General features: G+C 49.7%; 5 protein-coding genes across 5 annotated transcripts; 4 read left to right on the forward strand and 1 right to left on the reverse strand.

Annotated features, from left to right (window-relative positions):
• Window positions 1-339: 339 nt before the first annotated feature.
• Window positions 340-4,010, forward strand: PGRI_022510 (GTPase BMS1; the record flags this gene model as incomplete). Its single annotated transcript, XM_040789964.1, has 3 exons — window positions 340-397; window positions 471-541; window positions 600-4,010. 3 exons carry the CDS (start codon window positions 340-342, stop codon window positions 4,008-4,010), a joined length of 3,540 nt encoding a protein of 1,179 aa, XP_040646917.1.
• A 562-nt stretch (window positions 4,011-4,572) lies between these two features.
• PGRI_022520 (uncharacterized protein) lies at window positions 4,573-5,059 on the forward strand (the record flags this gene model as incomplete). The annotated part of the gene is made up of 3 exons (XM_040789965.1): window positions 4,573-4,721; window positions 4,774-4,886; window positions 4,944-5,059. The coding sequence occupies 3 exons, from the start codon at window positions 4,573-4,575 to the stop codon at window positions 5,057-5,059; spliced, it is 378 nt and encodes a 125-aa protein (XP_040646918.1).
• A 910-nt stretch (window positions 5,060-5,969) lies between these two features.
• Window positions 5,970-7,648, forward strand: PGRI_022530 (uncharacterized protein; the record flags this gene model as incomplete). The annotated part of the gene is made up of 3 exons (XM_040789966.1): window positions 5,970-6,695; window positions 6,746-7,581; window positions 7,627-7,648. The coding sequence occupies 3 exons, from the start codon at window positions 5,970-5,972 to the stop codon at window positions 7,646-7,648; spliced, it is 1,584 nt and encodes a 527-aa protein (XP_040646919.1).
• A 246-nt stretch (window positions 7,649-7,894) lies between these two features.
• On the reverse strand, window positions 7,895-9,891 carry PGRI_022540 (Major facilitator superfamily domain, general substrate transporter; the record flags this gene model as incomplete). The annotated part of the gene is made up of 7 exons (XM_040789967.1): window positions 7,895-7,909; window positions 7,962-8,039; window positions 8,097-8,191; window positions 8,267-8,725; window positions 8,800-9,231; window positions 9,285-9,362; window positions 9,420-9,891. 7 exons carry the CDS (start codon window positions 9,889-9,891, stop codon window positions 7,895-7,897), a joined length of 1,629 nt encoding a protein of 542 aa, XP_040646920.1.
• Window positions 9,892-10,790: 899 nt separating this feature from the next.
• PGRI_022550 (transcription factor domain-containing protein) lies at window positions 10,791-13,087 on the forward strand (the record flags this gene model as incomplete). The annotated part of the gene is made up of 2 exons (XM_040789968.1): window positions 10,791-10,802; window positions 10,934-13,087. The coding sequence occupies 2 exons, from the start codon at window positions 10,791-10,793 to the stop codon at window positions 13,085-13,087; spliced, it is 2,166 nt and encodes a 721-aa protein (XP_040646921.1).
• Window positions 13,088-13,374: the final 287 nt, after the last annotated feature.

Consider the following 13,374-nt stretch of genomic DNA (forward strand, 5'->3'; position numbering starts at 1 on the left):
ATGGTGCGAGATAGCGCTATCGCACGGAGGCTAGTGCCGTAGGTAGACTCAAGGAAAGCTCAAGCTGCGGGGTCTGATGTCTCATGGCTCAGTGGAGCTAAAAAAACCGGGCCGGTGATAACGATAGCTGCCTCAGGCCAAAGTGGAAGATATGTTGGTGCCTTAGGCAAAGGTCCTCTGATATCCTGACTAAGGTTTTATCCACTCCGCTTTGGCAAAAAAATAATTTACTGCTAATTTTCTAGCCGTCGAGAAAGGCCTCTACATTGCGCTTGCCTTTTCTTTCTTTTTGATAAAAGCAGTGGATCTGTTGAGGTATTATACCTCTTTACAGATAGTATGGAGCAGCAGGCTAACAGGGCGCATCGCCCTGCCAAAGAGAAGAAGAAGTTTGAGGGTATGGGACCGCTCCGATAAAACTGCAAACTTTCTACTTTCGAGCCCATGCTAACAATGCCATTCTTTTACAGGTGCTAATCCAAAGGCATTTGTCACTTCCAGACCTGGAAAGCTCAATAAGCAGGCTGCGCGATCGCATGATGTATGTATATAGATTATATCTACTCGTCAATTGATGCTAACCCGGACTTCTCCTCTAGGTCAGAGAAAAGAGACTCCATGTCCCCCTCGTGGATCGTATGCCAGAGGAGGCCCCGCCTGTCGTTGTTGCAATTGTCGGACCCCCGGGAGTTGGCAAGACCACTCTGCTCAAGTCTCTAATCCGCCGATACACCAAGCAAACCCTCAGCTCACCGCAAGGCCCGTTGACCGTCGTTACGACCAAGCGCAAGCGTCTCACCTTCATCGAATGCCCGTCCGACTCTCTTGCAGCTGCGATCGATGTTTCCAAGATCGCAGATATTGTGCTTCTCATGATTGACGGAAACTTTGGATTCGAGATGGAGACCATGGAGTTTTTGAACGCCTTACAGACATCTGGTATGCCGGGTAACGTCTTCGGTATTCTCACCCATCTTGATCAATTCAAGAAACACAGTACCTTGAAGGATGCGAAGAAGCGCCTGAAGCACCGTTTCTGGAGTGAGCTATACGCGGGCGCAAAGCTCTTCTACTTGTCCGGTGTTATCAACGGCCGCTACCCCGATCGTGAAGTGCACAACCTTTCCCGATTCTTGTCCGTCATGAAAAATCCTCGTCCGCTCGTGTGGCGCAACTCGCACCCTTACGCCCTTGCAGATCGTTTCTTGGACATTACGCCGCCTACTCAGATCGAGGAGAACCCGAAATGTGATCGCACAGTCGCGCTCTACGGCTACTTGCGCGGCACCAACTTCCCCTCCCATGGTGCCCGAGTCCACGTTCCTGGTGTTGGTGATCTGACAGTTGCCAACATTGAGGGCTTGCCCGATCCATGCCCAACACCCTACATGGACCAGCAGATTGCTAAAGCAACAGGAAAGTCAAACAGACGCAAGCTCGGCGAGCACCAGAAGCTTCTTTTCGCTCCTATGTCCGATGTCGGTGGTGTCCTGGTCGACAAGGATGCAGTTTACATCGATATCAAGACCAACACCTTTGATCGGGACTCGGATGAGGACGAGGATGATGAGGAACGTCGTGGTCTTGGCGAGCACCTTGTTGTTGGCCTTCAAGGCGAACGCAAGATGCTGGGTGAGGCTGATCAGGGTATTCGCCTCTTCCGTAGCGGCGAGACCATCGATAAAGCGGATGACGACGAGACGGGCCGGAAAGATCAACGCCGTGCCCGTGTGGCCGTACCCGAACCAGATGACTTAGTTATCCCCGAAGGATCCGATAGCGAAGAGGAGATCCTTGAAGATATGGACGAGGATGATGTGACGGATGATGAAGGTGAGCTCGAGATGTCTGCACCTGCAGACTTTGGAGCCCGCTTTAAGGCCAAACAGAACGGAAATGACGACGAGGAGAAAGAAGATATGGCTTTCGCCGACAGTGATTCCGACCTGGGCTCCATCTCTTCAGTATCAGACCAGGAGCTCGAGAGCGGCGATGAAGATGAGGATGAGGCCGAGGATGAAGAAGACGAGGAGGGCAATGTTCGATGGAAGGAGAACATGCTCGCCAACGCTAAGTCTCTCCACGGAAAGCGCCCTCCTTTCCGAGTCACCGACCTGTCAAGAATGATGTACGACGAGTCGATCACTCCACTCGATGTCGTGAAGACATGGCGCGGTGAAGATTCAGACGATGAGGACGAGGAAGATAGAACCGCCGACGACGAAGGCGAGGACTTCTTCAAGAAGACAAACAACGAGAAAAAAGACCAAGCGGACTTCCGTGCCGTTCCAGAGTACGACTACGATGAGTTGGAGCGGAAATGGCGGGACGAGGAGTTGCTCGAAATGATCAAACTCCGATTCGTCACTGGCAAACTATCCGGTGGTGGTTCAGATGATGAGGATGAAGATATGGACGAGGACGAGGATGAAGATGAGGGTGACGGTGACTACGAAGACTTGGAGTCTGGCGAAGTTTTCAACGGCATCAAGGAAGATGGCGATGACGACGAGGAAGAGGAAGGCGATGATGAACCTGAAACGGCCGCTGATCTGGAAGCCGAGCGTGAGCGAAACGCCAAAAAGAAGGAAGAACTCAAGCTACGTTTCGAAGAAGAGGATCGCGAAGGCTTTGGAAAGGTTCAGGACGGGACCCATGATGGTATCGATGGCGAGTTCGGAGAAGACGATTGGTACGATCTGCAGAAAGCCAAGCTGCAAAAGCAGGCAGACATCAACCGCGCCGAATTTGAGACACTCGACCCTGCCTCGCGCGCCCGTGCTGAAGGTTACAAAGCCGGTACCTACGCACGTATCGTCCTCGAGAACGTACCTTACGAGTTTGTCTCCAAGTTCAACCCTCGCTTCCCTGTCATTGTCGGCGGTCTTTCACCTACTGAGGACCGATTCGGCTACGTGCAGATCCGGATCAAGAGACATCGCTGGCACAAGAAGATTCTCAAGACCAACGATCCGTTGATCTTCTCACTTGGTTGGCGCCGTTTCCAGACCATGCCTATTTACAGCACCTCCGACAGTCGGACGCGAAACCGTATGCTCAAGTACACCCCTGAGCATATGCACTGCTTCGCTACTTTCTGGGGTCCTCTTGTCGCTCCCAACACCGGTTTCTTATGTGTGAACTCGTTCTCGAACAAGAACCCCGGTTTCCGCATTGCCGCCACTGGTGTTGTTCAAAGCGTGGATGAGCACACCGAAATTGTCAAGAAGCTCAAGCTCACTGGTCACCCTTACAAGATCTTCAAAAACACCGCCTTCATCAAAGACATGTTCACCTCTGGGCTGGAAATTGCCAAGTTCGAAGGTGCATCCATCAAGACTGTCTCTGGCATTCGCGGTCAGATCAAGCGTGCGCTATCCAAGCCCGATGGCTGTTTCCGTGCTACATTCGAGGACAAGATCTTGATGAGTGATATTGTCTTCTTGCGTGCTTGGTACCCCATCAAGCCGCACCGCTACTACAATCCTGTAACCAACTTGTTGGACCAAGTCGATGGTGAAAAGGGTGATAGCGGATGGCAAGGCATGCGCTTGACTGGTGAAGTCCGTCACGCTCAGGGCATCGCCACCCCCCAAGTCAAAGACTCAACATACAAGCCGATCGAAAGACAAGAACGCCACTTCAACCCGCTCCGTGTTCCAAGACAGCTTGCCGCCGAGCTCCCCTTCAAGTCCCAGATCACCAAGATGAGGGGCCACAAGGAGCCGACCTACATGCAGAAGCGTGCGGTTGTCCTCGGAGGCGAGGAAAAGAAGGCCCGTGACCTCATGCAGAAGCTCACTACCATGCGCAACGAGAAGCAGGCCAAGCGATCCGCCAAGCAGGAGGAGCGCCGCAAGGTCTACCGCGCTAAGGTGGCTGATAGTCTGGAGAAGAAGGCCGAGCGCGAGAAGAGAGAGCGCAATGATTACTGGCGCAAGGAGGGCAAGAAGCGCAAGAACCCGGATGAAGACTCTGGTGGCCGTGGACGCGGCAAGAAGCGCAAGTGATCTATTTGTTCTTGGACATGTCTTAATCTACTTGGGTCTTTTGCATAAATGGCGTTTGGACCCAAAACTTGTACCTACATTATGTTGGATGTTTATTATATCAAAACTATTTCATGAAATACTGTTTGCCCAAGCTTTCTTCTTCCCGTTTCGTCTATACTTTCTTTCTACGCCAAGAGCCATACTTCCGTCATGTTGGCTCCGATGCCAGAATTAGAAATATCCGACTGTTAAAGTTGATATGAGAGCACCTGACAGTTCCTAAAGCAGGAAAGTTCTAAATAGTAAATCTAGGATTTGAATTCTTCATGCTGGATGTGGTTTAGTAGAGAAACTAATTCTTCTTCCATCATCGGACACCAAACCCTAACTCGCAAAGCTTCACTCCACAAGAAGCTTAGTAGCCTCGCAGTCCTATCTATATTATCCTGGTGAATTCCCATTGTCCTTGATTTTCAGTTATCCAACTACATCTATTTTCCATCAAGCTCCAACCTTAGTCTTCATTAATCACTATATACCATCCAATACCTTTCCCAAATATCAAAAGAATTAGAAAGACATGGCTCCTATCCCAAGCCTTGCTAATAACACACTCTCACCTCGGACCGACAATAAATATGAGGTTAACATGGAGCAGGAATACTCCCTCATGGAACTTGTCTTCGGGATAATCATCGGTGTCTTCGTGGTGTGCTTGGGGTGCAGCATGTAAGTCCATGATCCACCTAATGATAAAAAGAAATACTAATAATTTTACTAGCTACCTTGGTTTGAAGTCCAAGTACGAGATGAAATGGAAGTCCACGTTTAAGGATTGCACGAAGTATGAGGGCTGCAAGAAGATAATGGGGGCCTGGCATGGCAAAGAACCAAGTAAGTTGATCCTCCTCGGCAATGGACTTGTGCTTGATATGCTAACGTTCCTTGTAGAGAAACCAGAGGCTGCTCATGTGGCTAGTCATGTTTCTGAGGCTCCGGAGGCCAGACCGGTCATTCGTGATTTGACTCCGGAGTATATGAGGAGCTCAACGGTGACCATCGTCTAGGGCAGTTGATGTGTGGCTCAGTGCTGGCAGAGGTATTAAACGCTCGCCAAGCTGACGCCTGTGATGAGATATGGAGGAAAGGTGTTCTAGTTTCTTTTCACTTCTCTTTTGTTCTATCTTTTGTTCTTCTTTCTCTCATCTTTATTGTTACTTCCCGCTGAGTTATAACTTGTCTCTGTCGTCAGGAGTGGAGTCATTGTTTCGGTCTATAGTTCCTGTGCATCTTACTATTATTGAAATTTGATTCTTTTGTTTTCTTGACTTGTATATTTTAGTCTTGTAGTTGGTGTGTTATACTTAGGAAGTATAGCCCACCAAACCCACCAAGCCCACTTACAACCATCTTTACCCAGCTTCATATCTTAATAACTTTATATAAATAATTTAAGAATTATCTTTTTTCTATAGGAACTACTCGAATCAGATAAAATTGGCTTAATACTAATATCCACGTGACCGCGCCTCTCACGCGTGTTTCATGACCAGTAACCCTTCCTCTACCACCCAACGGGTATTCCTTTTGGTGCTAGCATATTGTGGCGCATCTATATTCAAAGTAGTTCTTATTGCATTATTTTCTTTTGTTGTCGGGTCCTTTATCCGGGGTTAGAAACACGGAGAAACTCATTTGCCGCCTCGTGCTGTCGCAACCCTTGCGCGCGTGCTGGTCGATCGCCACTCGGGCAGATGCTCCTTGGTTCCCACAGAACCCCCACGCGTCTCGTTGAGATCTCGCCTGTTAGTTGCATCTAAATTACTTGGTATCGAACATTTCCGACTCTCGATGTGGTGACTCGGGACAGGACATGCACGTTGAGATTGTGCCGCGTAAACTCGCGAATAAAGCTACCTCGCGCGTATTTGTCGATTGTCGCTATCCCAGCATCTTCTAATCTTTCGCATCCCAACCATGATTATGAATGACGGTCGCGATGCTATGTCTGATCGCGGAGTGCTCCATGCGGAGGCCAGTGTGAACACCCACTCTATGAACAACGCGGCGTCTCCCGCGCCTCACAAACCAATTCCTTCGGCCGATTCCCAAACCGCACAATTGCCGCAACCATTGTCACTACAAATAGATGGCCTGAACGCCGTTACCGTCGCTCATGGCGACGGTAACCCGAACCCAGCCTATATCGAATCATCGGAGCGCGGCAGCGATACGTCAGGCGATGGCCGACGACTAGGCCTTTCCGCTAGCACCCTCACAGACTCTCTTTCCAGCTTTCCTTCATCCTCGACCAATGGTAATAGCCAGTCGGCAGAGTTCAGTAACTCTCATACATTGAATGGACATACATCGATACCGTGGGTGGACCGGGAGTTATTGGAATCCCAGCTCGCCCCGCACATGCAGCCGGTGAATGGAGGTGCCTCAATAGATCGATGGCAACCCTCATTGTCGCCGATCAAATCCGGCAATGTTGCAATATCACCGCCGCCATCACCAAAACATTCACGCACAAGGTCAAATTTTGATACTCGCTTGGCCCCAAGCCAGAAACGGACAGCAGCTGGCGACTTCAAATCCACTTTAGATCCACCCACACCTCATAGTGCCGACGCGAATGGAGCTGCGCGACGACGTTCGAAGAGCACGGGCTCGTCAGCTTATGGGAGTAGGATTGCACAGGTAATGCGCTCACCCGCCCACTCAAGAGTCTATAGCTCATTATCACCCAGTTGTCGGTCCATATCCGTACACGCCTGTCATACGCGGCTGCCAAAGTAGAACAGGCCCGACAGTCGCGCGAAGCTACCCCACAAACTGCATTGCGAACACACAACAGCGCGTCGCCATTGAGCCCGTCGGCACCAAGTGACGTCGCATCATTACCGGCAAGAAGCTCTACGCGTTTTTCACCAGATTCTCAAGCATCTTCCAACGGAAACTCCAATCATTTCCCGAGCCATAATCGCTCGCGATCAGCATTTTCATCTAATCAATTCATTCCAATTCCCAAGCTAGCACCGCCTGTCGATATCATCTCATCAAATGGTCATAACCACCGCCGTCGCCCGAATCCTAACGCAGTCTCCAAACCCTCAGACCACAACCCTATCTCCCGCCACCGACGCCACCATTCACATCAAGAGAATGCACTCACCCGACCACTCAACGGCCAAGTCCTAGGGCCTCAGATACCCTCGCTCTCATCATCTCTCACACACCCACCAACATCCACACCGAACGGCTTCTATAGACCGCGCACCCATTCCGAAAATACACTTATGGAACAAGATGCCATCGAAACCCTGATGTTCATGTCCAGCCCTGAGAACTCGGGGTATCGATTCAGCCCTCGCCCTCTCCAAGCAGCGAGCACGCAAAGCAGCCTGAATGAGTCCATAAACGCTCCCAGCAATGGAACTCACCGCAATGGAAGCCAGGGCTCCCAAAGCTTAGAATCTCACAATGATTGTGGGCCCGAGAGAAAACCAGGGATGGAAGCTCATGCTGGTGATGATATTGATCGCCTCTTGGATCAAATGGATAGTGATAGCGAGGATGAGGGCCGGTATGCATCATATCGTCTTGGGATTAATGGTGCTCATCCATTTAGAGGGCATGATCGCCTGAGGTAATTGCATTTCTAAGATTTTGTACATCGCTTTAGCATTGTGGGGTTTTTTGAATTGCTGGCATAACCTGCTACTACAGGAAGCGTACGGTTTGTACGACTTCAATTCATTTGCTGGAGAATTCAAACCAGGCATCTATCTGGGCCTGAAAGTTGATAATATGCATGTTGGCTCTATGTGATCCTGTACCTTAAAATACTATTAAATTACTTTTTGTCGTCTTCATGGTTTGAACGCGCTGTACATCATCTAATGTGCGAGCTCCTGTCATTCCATTAGTCTTGAACAATGTACATCAATGGAGGGTATCACTTACACTTGCGAGCTTGCTCCTAGCTCGAATCTGAGGTCCATATAAGGCCAGCACCCAAGGGACTAGAGTCAGAGCAGCACCCTGTTATGATCTAGTCAGTCAATTTTCTTTCATTTGTGGGTAATCACTGCGACTTACAAGTCCTCCTAGTAAACTTGATGCTTCTGGATAACCAAGGTTGGTGAACATGGCATTCGTAACCAATGGAAAGATACCACCAAGCATGTTCCGGCCTATCAAGCAAGATGTCAGTGTCCCAACACATACCTAGACCTTCACCAAGAGAGCTGCCCTAGGGAAAAACGTACAACAAGACTGCGCCGCAATTGCCGAACTCGCATACCGATGATAAGTATCAGCGAGGTAATTGAATGTAGCGAGATAGATAGAAAAGATGCCCATAGTAGCACAACCAACGGCCATAGCAGGCACGATCCAGTGAACGGATGGGAATGAACTCCACCCAAACCAGAACAGTCCAATAGGTAGAAGCACAGATTCAATGCAAACGAAATACAGTCTGCCCTCGGGAGAAGTGGAGTATTTCCCGAAACGCATGGCGATGCGTTCTTGGTAGATACTGATGACTGTGATGAGGATGACGCCGACGCACATTGAGGTGAAGACGGCGCCGGTCTGCTCGATTGTGAAGTTGTGGTTTGTGCGGAAGATGAGTGGTACTGAGCTGAATTGGAGGTAGAGGACTGCCCAGCTGAAGGAGACCCATAGGGAGAAAAAGAAGACCACTGGTTCGGTAAGGAGCATGTCTGGATTGGGATGTTAGCTTTTTTTACCCTCTCTGTTCATCTTTTGATCTTTGAGGATGCTTGAGTAGACTTACGGAATGGTCGATACAGCGAGATCTGGATCATGGTTGCGATCGATGCTCGTTGTTCGTCGCTCTTGACCTTCCATCTAATTCGACGAATGCATTTTTCTTCGGACTCTTCCCTCGACAGGATTACACCGTGGTGGCCAGCTTCTTCGAGCTGCTCGTAGTACTGGTTTAACTTTGCCGCTTTGCGGCTTAGTAGGACGCTGCCGCGGGTTTCTTTGAAGAAGAAGTAGATGGCGATGACGAATGCGGCAGACACAATTGCATGCGAGTAGAAAACCCAGCGCCATGTGGTGCGGGTGATGATTGCGCCTGAGATCAGCGGTGCCAGGCCAGTACCGAACAATGCAGATCCTGAGAAGAGGGCCATGGGGGTGTTACGGTCTTTGGCGTGATAGATATCGCTGATCACACCACCAACCATGGTAGAGAATGTTGCTGTGAGGATCAAGTCAATATGAAATCGATCATTCGTGGAAGGTTATACATACATCCACCCACACCTTGGAAGAAACGAGCTACAAGCAATCCAGCAAAAGATTGCGTACCTCCACAACCAACTAAACTAGCTATTGAAATAGCAAGTCAATATATGCCAAATAACACAGCAATCACGGTATACATACCAACGAAGAGAATTCCACTAGCGATGAAGATGGGTCTCCGTCCATTTATCTCGGAAAACGGAGCTAGCACCATCGGTGCCAGAGCAAAGCCACAGCAGAAAAGTGTGATGCTCAGATTATACACGACAGTACTGATCCCCCATAGTTTAGTGAGTTCTTCCGATGCAGGACTGACCTCACCCGCAGCATAACCCGCTAGCGCAGTAACCCCGCAGGCGATATAAGTCATCATCGACTTGCGCCATTGTGGCCAGAGAAATGGAGATGTGTATTTCTCTAAACTAGGCGGTTCTGGTGGTGGTGATTGAGCGGGACCGGGAGGTAAAGTAATGCATGGCGTCGGTAAGGGCGTTTCTAGCTCTAGATATCGAAATTCGATATCTTGGGACCCGCATAGAGACTCAGGTGTCTCCTCACGCTTTTCCATGGCTGTTGGTCGTGTTTTAATTGACTCAGGCATTGTAGATGCCATGTAGTGAGTCAAAATTATGGCAAGAGTTTTTCTAAGTTTCGAAGGACATTTAGTGGTTTATAGGCTAAGCATCTAGGGCGTGGACTCCGTGGAGTCAGAAAATTGGAGAAAAGGATCAAAGACCGAGAGACACAATCAACCCCAAATTTGATATATCATCCTAATGTGGAGTATGTTTTCATCATGTCTTTTCACCATTTGCAGCAATTGGTAGGTCTCATGCCGAGTTACTACAATTCATAGAAAAAAAAAAAAAAATCTTCCCCAAGTCCAAATTTGGAACTGATAACAGCATTCCATGGCACCGAGGTCTTGGCATCGTGATTGTCACCGCCTACTGTATATAGACTAGCTCTATTTCCCTTTTTTGAAGGATTTTCACTTCCTATCAAATATTTACAAGCAAAAGACTCGAATTATTTCTCCTAAAGCTAGAAAATCAATGTGAATAAAATGAGAATAAAATGAGAATAAAATGAGAGGGTAGTATAACATGTACAGAGTACAATCCAATACGGGGCATATTTCTCCACAGCTGCAATCAGGCATCGATGTTGTTTAGTGGAAATCTCCCCAATTTGGGGATTTGGGGGTCCGGGGTTCGGGAGATTTAGATTGATTCCATAGAGATGATTAACAATCAATATCAAGTAGAATAAGCCAACAGTGCATGTGCAGAACTAGAGCTGGTCAATTCCAATCAATTCGACCTGGTGTGTGGGCGTGATAGGGGAAATTTAGGCAATTATGGCATAGTCCAACTCACCGGAGTTGCGCTACAACCCCCCGAGGTATCTCGCATATTCACTCCACATGTCCATCCCCAATGTTAGCTAGCAAGCCCTATCAGTGTCATCGATGCCCGAGGGCATTTGCTCGTCTAGAGCATCTTCAAAGACATGATCGCTCACGTATGTTTCCACGACCTTGAATGGAATATACCCCCTCTAATACCCCACAGATACCAAAGAGAAACCGTTTGCTTGTGTCCAATGTCCGAAAGCCTTTACACGCAAGTATGATACATAATCCAAAAATTTAGAACGATATATTAGATACTTACAACTCTAGGGATCTGCTGGCCCGTCATGAGCGTCTCTCTCACAACCCCGATGCCAGTCCAGCCAGCAATAAGACACAGACGCCTTCCCCCGCAAATCATCTCACCCTGGATGGGCTAGACTCATTGGCGTCTGCAGTCACAACCCATGCCCAATCTAATCGTAGCACTTTACAGGGGCCCAATGACCATTTCCAAGCATTATCCCCGGCCGTGCACCGCCCAATACTGGGTGCTGAGTTGGCCAGCACAGACACCCCCTCTATAGGACCTAGTACCCCACCACCAGGTCCGGATTTTGGATATGGTCTAGGTGGATTTGGACCGGGACCATATCATGGTGACTTTACCTCATTTTTGGATAGCGTCCCCTTGCCAAATCATCCATTCTCGCCGGCTTATCAGCCACTCCCACTATTCCCACCATTGAACTTCTCCCTTCCGGACTATGATCGATCTTCTGAGAGAGGGACTCTGACCGAGACTACTCCTTCGACTCCTTCGAGTTCTGTTCTTCCCCGACATGGTGCTCAGTTGCCCTCACTCCAGCCGGAGGGATATCACATCTCCCCCAAGGCGCGCCAGCCCACGGGATTTGTACCAGTCACGGCTCAATGTCGGGACAAGCTCTTGGATATGTTATCCGACTATGCAAGTGTGGTTCCAGATCCATCACTACCCTCTCGACATGCGCTATCCCGATGTTTGACCGGTTATGTAACCGGTTTCCATGATCACTACCCCGTCGTGCATATCCCGACCCTCGATGTAGACTCGATGACATTACCGCTCTTTCTCTCGATGGCGGCATTGGGTGCACGGTATTGCCGCGAGCCAGACACTAGCATGCGTCTCTATCAGATTGCGAAACCAGTGACTTTGGAACATGTCCGTCGGGTCTTCCAGTCAGGCAAGCTACCCTCGGTCAACGCGGCCGACGATATCGATACCTTAGAAACCGTGCAAGCTCTATTGTACCTAACTTCAGTGTCTCTATGGTTTGTAAACAACCCCCCATACCACGAGGCGCTGTCACTCCGCAGTCTAATGGAAATGCTCATCCGAAAAGGAGGCCTCAACCGGCTACCCGAGCAGGACGGGACATGGAGTAGCTGGATACGACATGAACGCGTAAAGCGCACCAAACTAATTGTTCTCTGTTTCTTCAACATCCACACCATCGTCTTTGACGTCCCACCAGTGATTCTCACAGAAGATTTCACACTCGAATTACCCTGTACGGAAAAAGAATGGCAAGCCCCGCGCGCAGACCTCTGGCAGGCAGAGCGCATGAAGAGCCCGGGCGAACCAAAATTCCAAGACGCCCTTTCCGGCCTCTTCGGCCCAACCGACAATGTAGAACGGTTCTCCTCACTGGGTGGCTACGTGCTAATCCACGCGATCCTGCAAGACATATGGCTTATGACGAAAGCGGGTCGACTGCCCGTCTCACGACGGAACCGCTTCACCTCGTCAATGACATCCACCCCTGAGCTAGTACACGTCGAACAAGCCCTAGAACGTTGGTGTCAGTGCTGGGAGCGCAATCAAGAATCATCCGTTGATCCACTCAGCCCGAACGGCCCTTTATCCTTCACATCAGCAGCTCTACTTCGATTAGCTTACATCCGACTCAACGCCGACTGTGGCTCAGCCCGCCAACTGCAAACATGGGACCCCGTTCAGATCGCAACAAGTCTCCGTGAAAACCTCTCCGTTCGTCGCGGCGACCGGCTCACGCGCGCAGCGCTCCACTGCGCGCATGCCCTCAGCACACCCGTCAAGCTCGGTATTGGGTTTGTCGCGCACTCGCAGGTAGCGCTATGGTCGAACCAGCATGCTTTGTGCTCCTTGGAGTGTGCGGTGCTGTTGGCTAAGTGGCTTGAGGCGATTACAGTGTCGGATCCGCAACCGCGGTTGACAGAGCAGGAGATTCGGTTGCGGGATTTCGTGCTCGAGATGGTTATGGAGGTGCAGCATGGTGTTTCGAGGGAATGGCTGCTCGCTACTAATACCCGGCTCAGTGCTGCGGTTACCCGATTATGGGCGCGGCTGTTTACAGCGGATTATATCTGGGAGATGGTTTCTTTGATCGGGAGGTCTTTGAATAGTTATGCGGACATACTAGAGCAGTAGAATGGAGTTTACTATTGCTGTGCTTGTATAGAATTGTTATAGTGGTCATCTTTCCAATGTCAGCGTCAATCTAAAGCAACTAACGGCCATGATAGTCGTTATAGTGGCAAGCTAGGTATTCCCAGCTGCCATAGCTGCACTCGAGCGAATCATATCGGCTAGACTCGGCACTTCCTCTTCGTCGTGTTCACCCGTCTGACCCCAATTTCCGACAGGGCGTATGCATATCGTACGGACTCTGAGCAAGGCTCCCCGATGACTCACTAAATATCAATTTGGCCCTAGGC

The sequence above is a fragment of the Penicillium griseofulvum genome (genome assembly GCF_001561935.1).
Source record: "Penicillium griseofulvum strain PG3 chromosome Unknown contig_80, whole genome shotgun sequence".
Lineage (NCBI taxonomy): Eukaryota > Fungi > Ascomycota > Eurotiomycetes > Eurotiales > Aspergillaceae > Penicillium > Penicillium griseofulvum.